Raw genomic sequence first — 9,935 nt, forward strand, 5'->3', positions numbered from 1 at the left:
TCAACCAAGAATGGGTCAAAGGTGAGTTGGCAAGTCCTAGTTTGTTCTTCTAGGGGTGTGGCCGAAAATGCATGATAAATGGTAGGGGGAAAATTGATTATCTAGTAATTTAATAACCCTTAAAAGCCTTACTAATCCTTTAATTAATTTAGTGAACTAACCCCTTAATTAAGTAACTTAAATGAGCTCATTTCTTAATCACCTCCAATAATTAAATTAAATCTTCAAACCTTCCTTTCTAACTTAAATGAACTTAGTTACTAGCTAAATTAACTTCTGGAAATATTTCTCAAATCTTAAATTCTATCTCAAAACTCCAACTCCAGTCCGGCCTCACTGAAATAACTGAAATGCTAAAAAAATCAAACTACTGAACTGAAATAATGAATAATTAACTTCAAATAAATGCATTTAAAATAATTATGCAATGAAGTCAATTAAATTTTAAAAATCTAGAATTATGCATGGCTTATACGTCTACTGATTTACGGGTTCTACAAGAATACCTCTGTAAAGCGCGTCCAGCTCAGAGTTGCCGAATTCAAGGCTACAAATGCTCCTTCCCACCACAAGCGGGCGTCTCCTCCAAACAGATAGGTCGCACATCGAACCCTATCCTCGTCTCCAAGCTCCAAGAACTCGAAGATAACCTCTAGGGACTTAATCCAGCCCTCGGCAATCATAGGATCTGTCGTCCCTGAGAACTCCTTCGGTCTCATCTTCATGAACCGTTCGTAGGTAGCCTCAGGTCCCGTCTGCCTGGCTACCCCAGCATTGTTCCTCGCAAACTGCGCGAAGAACTGTGTCATTCCGGCTAACATCTGGGCGTTCATGTCCGGTGGAGGGGGTGGAGGTAAATCTCTCTCCTGCCTATGATCCTCACCGTCCTCGTGATGATGCTCATCGTCTCTCATGCACTCAGGAATGCGTCTAGGAGGCATACTGTTCCATACATATAACCCATACGTAATCAACATGCATAATTCCATTATTTCTTTAAATTTAAATAAATACCGCATAATCATAATCTTGACATAAAAAATTTCGTGGAAACATGGTGCAAAAAAAATATTTCATGCTTTAAACGAAATGCGTAAACGTAAAACTTACAGACCGAAGACGTGACTTCGTGAACTTCTCGAGATCAGTAGCAGTACAACCCTTTACAAGAACATAGGCTCTGATACCAACTGTCGAGGCCCGTATTTCGTACTTGTAAACTTGCGGAATTATTTAAAATTTTTCTCTTTAAATAAATAATATGCCTCATTCATAAAATGAATTGATAAAAAGATTTAACGTTAAAGTAACAGCGGAAGAAATTATCGTTTTCAAAACAACAACTTAAAATAATTCAACATGATGAAAATGAGTTTTGTGCATAAAAAGATAAATATACTGAAGCATGAGGTCCTCGGGTTCCTACTACTACTGACCCAAGCTAGCTCACTGGTCCCCGCCCTCAGTCTCGACCTCATCAGTACCTACAACAATCAAGTCTAGTGAGCCTAAAGACTCAGCATGCATATATCGTGAATAGCAAGTAAATATATCATAAAATTTCATGTAAGGTAAAAATATCGTATCGTAAAGCGTAAGGTGAAAATCGTGTCATGGATAATTATAAATACGTGCATATCTGAAAATCATACGTAAAAGCTTTGCTCGATAGAGCTCTGTCATAACATATCATATCGTAATTTTCTGTAGAGATAATGTTTCTACACAAGTGGCCCACAACATAACATAACATGCACGTCTGATCAGACTAAACCACAGTATACTGGGCGATAGAGATCATCACAGCCCTTGAACTGGATATCCGTACCCATACATAATCGTAAACCGGTCGTAAGTCACCGGGTGAAGCAATCCCATAAGCGTAAGGTGGTCACAAGACATATCGCATATATCTCAAAAATAAACATTTTATATTTTATGCACATAATATAATTATAATCCTGTTTTACCGAATGAGTTGGATCGTTCCCAGGCTCGCTGCGACCTAATTCTAACATGAGACACATGCAAATAATCTCAACTTGACCAACATCTCATAATCGAACTAAAAACGAGACAATTACGACCTACAAACTTAGTATCTTTGGCACATTGCACCGTAAATTCTCGTACGAAATACTCCTAAAATACTGGAAAAATATAAACCAAGGGCTGTAATACATGAAAAATGTGAATGGAGGCCAAAATCGTAAAATGTTCTTTCGAGAGTCACTTTGGCACATTACACCGTAAATTCTCGTACGACTTCTAAACTTAACCAAATCACAAACGGCCAAAAACATGACCTTCCTATCTCATTGAGGTACTGTTCAGTCCCAAGGCCATAGGCTAAAAGCCAACCAAGAACTCAAACACCACCTCTGAACTGAAGCCATGCTGCTGTCCAATGCGCGATGGCAGCAGCTGCGCTTGCTGTGTTCGTTTAAGAGACTAATGATCATTGGGGCTTGAACCACCAAACAGAGCCTCTTCCCAACATCCTAAGGTGTGGCTTGAACCATGGATAAGGGCCCTAAGCGAACCACAATCCAAGCAACCACGTAAGACAACCCAAAGCTTCACCCGAGAACCATACTGCACGCGTGGGGGTGTTGCTTCTATTTTGCTGTCATTTTCATTCCAGTGGCCATATGATCGATCGTGGCATGATCTAGACATCACGAGGTATTGTGTGATCCATGGCTAAGGGCTAAAAGCCAACCAAGATCCACCCAACCCTCAAAGGGCCGAAACCAACTCACACGAAAGAAAACAGAAAAAAAATGAAACCGAGGGACACTTGCATGTTTTGTTTAAAAATCGAAGGGATCGTGAACCAAGCCTTGAAAGGCCATCTTGGCCATGTCTTAGACATGTCAAGGAAGAGTTCTAACCATGGTTACAGGCCTTGGGCCAACCAAGATTCGAACCCTCACCTTAGACAACCAAGAATCCGAAAATCAAGACTCAACTCGCAACGATTGAAGAAGTTGCTGCCAAGTCTTTATCCAGCGTGCATGGGGCTTGAACTAATGGACCAACATGATCCTAACACACCCTAGTGCGTGCCTAGATGAAGCCTTGAGCGCCTGGAACCGAGCCAATCCCTTAAATCACAAAAACCAGACAACCCGTGAAGCACAAGAGAAAACCGAAAAATCTGTGCAGAATTTGTTCGAAATTTGCTGTCAAATTTTCATTTTTGCTTCATGATTTATGGACATAACATGGTTTAAAAATATGTATATACCTGGGTTGAAGAGAAAAGAATAACATACACATAGCTGAAATTTTTTTGTTTTGAATAAAACAAACCACACGACGAACGCGGCGCGGCGGACACGGAGTTCTTTTTCTTTTCTTATTTTCTCTCTTGTTTTCTCTTGGAGAAGACTCACGATTTCAGCAGCTGTTATGCTCTGAAATCTCGAAGGTGAGGGGTGGAGGAGTGCTAAGGGAATGAAGGAGAAGGTTCCCAATTAAATGGGGAGGTAGAATGGCAATTCAATCTTTCTATCCTTGTTGCTATGGGAGATAAGAAAATGATATGATATAATGATGGATTGAGGGGTGATTTGGTGGGTGATGACCGATTTTCCTCATTAAAAATGAAGGCAAGAAAATTGCTTAATTAATTAATTATTGGTGATTTAAAAGTGAGGGATTATCATACCAAAAAATGATAAGGAAGAGATCAAGAATGGAGAGTTGCCAAGTATGATTAAATCCTATGAGGGGGTGGCCGAAAATTGCTTGTCAAAATAGGGTAAAATATTGCTTAATTCATGAATTTTAAAACACTTATTATGTATTTTAGTGAATTAATAAATTAAGTTAGGATGGTAATTTTCTTGCATGCATGGCTAAGTCTTAAAATAATTTACTAACATGTTAAGTTACAATTTCTTAAATAGAATAGGCCTAGATTAATTTATCACAATTGGTTACACATTTTAATTTAGGCTTTTAAATAAATTATTGGACATAAAAGAACTTATTTACTATTTAACTCCAATTAATTAAATAATTCAATAAACATTCTTTTACATTAAAATAAATTATTCTTTGGCTTAAATTAAATCTAGGAATATTTTCTTATTATTAAATTTTTATCTCAATACTCCAACTCCGTTCCGGCCTCGCGTATTTAACTGAAAAGATAAAACTAAATTTCTGCGATTTAAAATAAATGATCATGACTTAACAAATTTTAAAATGAATTAAACACTCATGCATGTATGAAAATCATTTCAATTTAACATGCATGAAAATCATTTCAATTTAAATAATTGTAATTATGCATGGCTTATACGTAGTCTGATTTATCGGATTCTACATAATAAATCAGATTAACTTACCTAAATATCATAGACCGACAAAAAATTATCATACTAACACGTAGCAAATTCAAATTAATTGGGAGAAGATTGTTAGTCTAGATTGGACATTGATTTCCCCTGGAATGTACGCCTTACAGATCCCAACATTTGGAAATTCAAAATAAATTATTTGAAACAATTTTCAAACCAATTGAATGGACGTAGTTAGAGTTTTCTGCCGATTTTTTTTTTGGTTAAATCTAGTAAAAAAATCCGTAATTGAATATATCACATTCGATTTGTCCATCATAAGCAAGCAATCGGATTCATTTCGTATCCCCACACTATACACTCTCCTATTGGCTCCTCGCCCACGTACAAAATCCAACTCAAGCAAGCACTCCCGGTCTGCACCCATCACATGAATCTTGGATTTCATACGAATTTGTCTCCCTTCCACATATAACCCTTAAATCGAACCAAGAAACAGATTCCAATCACGCCCATAAATCGCGAAAAACAGGGGTCCAATAAAATGGAGGAAGTAAGAGCGGCATTGCTTGATCGTAACAAGAACAGGGCGCGTTCGTGCGATGCGCGTCGCACGCACCGGACGAACTGCACGGCTTCAGAACCTGGCTGAGATGGCTGTGCGCCGATCAATCCAACCCGTGGACCGCGTGCCTCTCGTGGCTCATGTTCTTGGTGTTCGCGATCCTGGTTCCCGCCCTCTCGCATTTCGTCCTAGCCTGCGGCGATTGCGATAGCCTCCACAGCAGGCCGTAGAGATCATTGAAGCTCTTATTTTTCTTTGTGCTTCCCTGTTTTGCTGCCAAGAGCGTATATAAGATATGGTGGTTTAGTTCGGGTGGAACACGTATTCCATTCTTGGGCAATGTCATTGTGAGCAACACCGTTGCATGTATCCTAGAATTATGCTCATGGTTTTACCGAACCGTGGTATTTTTCCTCATCTGCGTTCTCTTCCGTCTGATCTGCTACCTTCAAATTCTCCGTCTCCAAGATTTTGCTCAGGTCTTTAATGCAGATTCTGATGTTGAATCAGTTCTAAGAGAACACCTTCGGATTAGAAGACATTTACGGATTATAAGCCATCGGTACAGGGTGTTCATATTGTGGGCATTGATGTTTATCACCGCTAGTCAATTTGCCTCTCTTCTCATTACCTTGCGGCCAGGTGCTGACGTCAACATTTTCAAATCTGGAGAACTTGCAGTATGAATCACCATCTGTTAAACTATTTTTGAGCATAAAGCTTGAATCATCTAATGTTTTTTTCCTTCAATGGCTTTTACTTAACTTTGCATTTGTGCACAGCTTTGCTCGGTTAGCCTTTTAGCGGGGCTCATGATTTTATTACGGAGTGCAACCAGAATTACCCATAAGGCACAATCTGTGACGTGCCTTGCAGCAAAGTGGCATGTGTGTGCTACCATCGACTCATTTGAGACAGCTGAAAACGAGATTCCCGTTACTCGGGATGCTGATGAACAAATTTTCACAGCAAGTTCTGAAGGATCGTCTGATTTTGATGACGTCGGTGATGAAGAAGATGAATTGGATAACTCTAAATTCGTTCCATCATATGTCTACAGCACAATCTCGTTTCAGAAAAGACAAGCTCTTGGTAAGTTTTGCCGTTCTTTCTCGCATCTTCTTTACTCAAAATACTTGCTAGTTTCAATACAAATATGGCGCTAAAGCATGTGACATGAAGATAACAGTCAAATTTTGCCGCACAATAACGTACTTCGAGAACAATGGGGCGGGAATTACAGTATTATATGGGTTCATGCTGGATAGAACTTCGCTGCACACCATATTTGGGATAGAGTTATCCTTGGTACTCTGGCTGCTTGGAAAAACCGTCGGCATTTCTTGAAAGACTGCCCATCGAACATTAACTCAGAGATCCATCGTACAATCTGAAAGGAATTTTATTCCTTGATATATTTTCCTTTTTTATCTTTAATATTTTGCCTTTCTAGACATGAGAATAATCTCGAAATTGATTATATGATCTCGTGTAAATTTAATATTTGATATAAGACTATATTTGATATGACTCATAATATCTTTAAAATATGATATCACAATATCTTTAAGATATTATCATTGTTTTAAAAAGAGTTTGTTTCCTAATGAAATTGTTTTTTTTCTATGTTAAATAGGACTCAAAGGAGAAGAAAAAAGATAGACGATATAGAGCATAACAATTTCGGAGAGACGAATTTTTACTGGGAATCCTTTTGATATCGCAGCAATCTCGTGCATTTGTTAAAGTGTTGCTGTGAAGTACTGACAACATCTGAAGACAACACCTAATCACTGTTTTAATTAGTGTGTTAATTTTTGAAGACTTTTCATTTCTCAGTTGTTGCATCCTCTGTATATTGGTTATACGGTTTTGTTAGAGGCTTAGGATGCAATTGGTTTTTACTCGCCTTAATTAGGGAGTTGTATTATTCTTTCACTAGTATTGGTTTTTGTTGTAAACTTACAATTTTTTCTAGTGAATTATTTTGCCCTGAGGCACCGCGCAAGTATTTTATACTTGTGCATAATTTATATCTCGTCTCTCATATCGTTTGTCATTCCAGTTGTGTGTTGATGTGTTAAACTATAATTTTCGCTGCATGTTGTCGTGGGTGTTACAACACCTACGTACAACACCTACATTCTGATACACACAACACTCACCCTCATCACGTTTACCCTGTGGAAACGGAACTTTCAATTGGTATCAGAGCCTCCACTTGACGCTACTAAGTGAGATCCTGTTTTGTTTTGTTTTCACAGGTAAAATAAAAAAAATTGATTATGGAAGCATCAACAAACACTGTTTTTAGACCCCCCGTGTTGGATGGATCAAACTATGCATTGTGGAAAGTAAAAATGAGGGTTTTTATTAAATCCATTGAAGAAAGAGCTTGGCAACGTGTACTTGATGGTTGGAGTCCACCAAAGATTGAGGATGCTGATGGAGACACTCAGCTCAAACCTGAAAGTACATGGACAATCGATGAAGTGCAAACTTCAAATTTTAATTCCAAGGCTCTCACTGATATATTTTCGTCTGTTGACACAAGGATGTTCAATCTAATCACCAATTGTGTCTGTGCCAAAAAATCTTGGGATATACTCCAGAGACATTGTGAAGGATCCGAGAGTGTGCGCAAAACTAGACTAAGGATGGTGGCATCAAAATTTGAAAACTTGAGAATGGAGGACAAGGAGTCTATTCTTGAGTGTGATAGCCGTTTGAGACAACTGTCTAATGAAGCTCACAGTCTTGGAGATCTCATGTCCAATGAAAGATTGGTGAACAAAGTTTTAAGATCTCTTCCTGAGAGATTTAATGTCAAAGTTTGTGCAATTGAAGAATCAAAAGACACTTCAACAATCAACCTGGATGAATTAATGAGTTCTCTCAGAACGTTTGAGATGAATCTTGATTTACAAAAGAAGGATAAAGGAAAGACAATAGCCCTTGAAGTTTCAACCGACTCTTATGATGAAATTCTTCAAATATCTAAAGAGGTGAATGAGTCTGATTTAGGTGAAGATTCTATCTCTCTAATTACTAAGAAATTTGGTGATTACTTGAAGAAAATGAAAGAGAAGAAGAATATTTGACAAAAATCCGTGTTGCCCAATATCACCAGTTCTGCAAAAGCTCAAAAGTTTACTCCTATGAAAGGACAATTTCGACCAAGGAATGAATTGCAAATTCAATCAAATGTTAGAAACCTGGATTCAGTACAATGTAGAGAGTGTTCTGGTTTTGGACACTATGCCAATGAGTGTGCCAATCGACTTCGGAGAAACAAAGGCATGGCTGTCACCTTGAGTGATGAAGAGTCTGATGATGATCAAGGATCAAATGAATCTGAAAATCACACATCGTTGTCTGCTGTGATCAAGGAGAAACGTTTAATGCAAATCAATCCCTTGGGTGTTGCCACAGGTGTTGCAATACCTGGTCGCAACATCTCTTCAAATTCAGTGTGTCTTAATTCTACAACCCTTGGTGAATCAAGTCAGTCTGAAACCCAAGAAGTTGATGATGATGAAGTCACTCTGGAAAGTGTGCAGACAATGTATGAAGAATTGTATGAAGACTGGATCAAAAGAAATAAAGTGAATGCAATTCTCTCCAAAGAGAATACTGAGCTGAAGTCACAAGTATCACGACTTGAAGTAATCTTAAGTAAGAAAGATCTGGAATTATGCAAAGTCAAGGAGGAGCTTGGAGAAGCAACTCAAATTCTTGCTATGCTTAATTCAAGTTCATCCAAACTTGATTCACTCTTGATGATTGGAAAGAATGACAAAGCTGGACTTGGTTATACGAATAACCTGTCTAAAACTAGAGAACCTTCCAATACTTAAAGAAAACCAACTATCTTTGTCAAAGAAAGTGCTGAAGTCTCTAATGCTACACACACTGAAAAAGGTGCCTCATCAAAAAGGCAAAAATCTACCAAGAAGTCCAAGTCCAGGAAACGCCACTTTATCTGCCACTATTGTTTTAGACATGGACATATCAAACCCTATTGTTTTAAACTGAGAGATGACTACAAGAAATGAGAATCTGAACAGGTGTTGCCTCAGGTATTGTACAACACCCGGCGCAACACTGCCAATAGGAAACCATCGGTAAAAAGGGTTTGGGTGCCAAAGGCTAATATTCAATGTTCTGTTATCTATACTTCGTTAAAGACTAACCTTGCACGAATATGGTACTTTGATAGTGGCTGTTCACGCCACATGACAGGTTCTAAAGACCATTTGATTGACTATGTTGAACTGAGGAGTGGTCATGTGACGTATGGTGGTGGTGCTAAAGGAAGAATTGCTGGCAAAGGGACCTTGAATGTTGATGGATTACCTAACCTACACAATGTGTTTCATGTCGAGGGACTTAACTCAAACTTAATAAGCATAAGTTAACTTTGTGATGATGGTTTACATGTTAAGTTTGATAAAGACAATTGTGAAGTTTTTGATGACACTAATACTTGTATTTTGATATGTACAAGGTCTGCTGACAACTGTTATCAACTTGGAGAGGACCTTGTGTGCAATCATTCAAAGGTAAGTGAATTAAACTTGTGGCATCAAAAACTGGGTCATGCAAACTTCAAGACATTAAAAAACCTTGGTAAGTACGATGCTGTGAGAGGTATGCCAAATTTATCCTCTGGAATTCCTTATGTTTGTGGTGCATGCCAAAAGGGCAAGCAAACACGTGTTCCCCATCAAGTGTTGCAACAATTTGGGACAACACGGTGTCTTGAATTTGTGCACATGGATCTTATGGGTCCAATGGAAGTGGAAAGCCTTGGAGGTAAGAAGTATTCATGTGTTTGTGTGGATGATTTCTCTCGTTTTACATGGGTAAGTTTTCTTAGAGAAAAATCTGACACATTTGCTGCTTTTAAAAAATTACATGCTAAGATTACTAATCTACATGATTTGAGGGTTGGTAAAATAAGTACCAACCATGGTAAGGAACTTGAAAATTCACACTTTACATCATTCTGTGAAAAGAGGGGGATAACTCATGAATTTTCTGCCCCTAAGACCCCTCAA

At 38.2% G+C, this 9,935-nt stretch overlaps 2 protein-coding genes across 2 annotated transcripts; both read left to right on the forward strand.

Annotated features, from left to right (window-relative positions):
* Positions 1 to 4,635: 4,635 nt before the first annotated feature.
* On the forward strand, positions 4,636 to 6,263 carry LOC142531776 (uncharacterized). Its single transcript, XM_075638033.1, has 4 exons — positions 4,636 to 5,279; positions 5,386 to 5,555; positions 5,658 to 5,967; positions 6,083 to 6,263. Exons 1-4 carry the CDS (start codon positions 5,240 to 5,242, stop codon positions 6,220 to 6,222), a joined length of 660 nt encoding a protein of 219 aa, XP_075494148.1. The 5' UTR covers positions 4,636 to 5,239; the 3' UTR covers positions 6,223 to 6,263.
* An 897-nt stretch (positions 6,264 to 7,160) lies between these two features.
* Positions 7,161 to 7,976, forward strand: LOC142537656 (uncharacterized). Its single transcript, XM_075643153.1, has one exon. The coding sequence runs from the start codon at positions 7,161 to 7,163 to the stop codon at positions 7,974 to 7,976; it is 816 nt and encodes a 271-aa protein (XP_075499268.1).
* Positions 7,977 to 9,935: the final 1,959 nt, after the last annotated feature.

This window comes from Primulina tabacum, chromosome 2, assembly GCF_025594145.1.
Source record: "Primulina tabacum isolate GXHZ01 chromosome 2, ASM2559414v2, whole genome shotgun sequence".
In the NCBI taxonomy this organism is placed as follows: domain Eukaryota; kingdom Viridiplantae; phylum Streptophyta; class Magnoliopsida; order Lamiales; family Gesneriaceae; genus Primulina; species Primulina tabacum.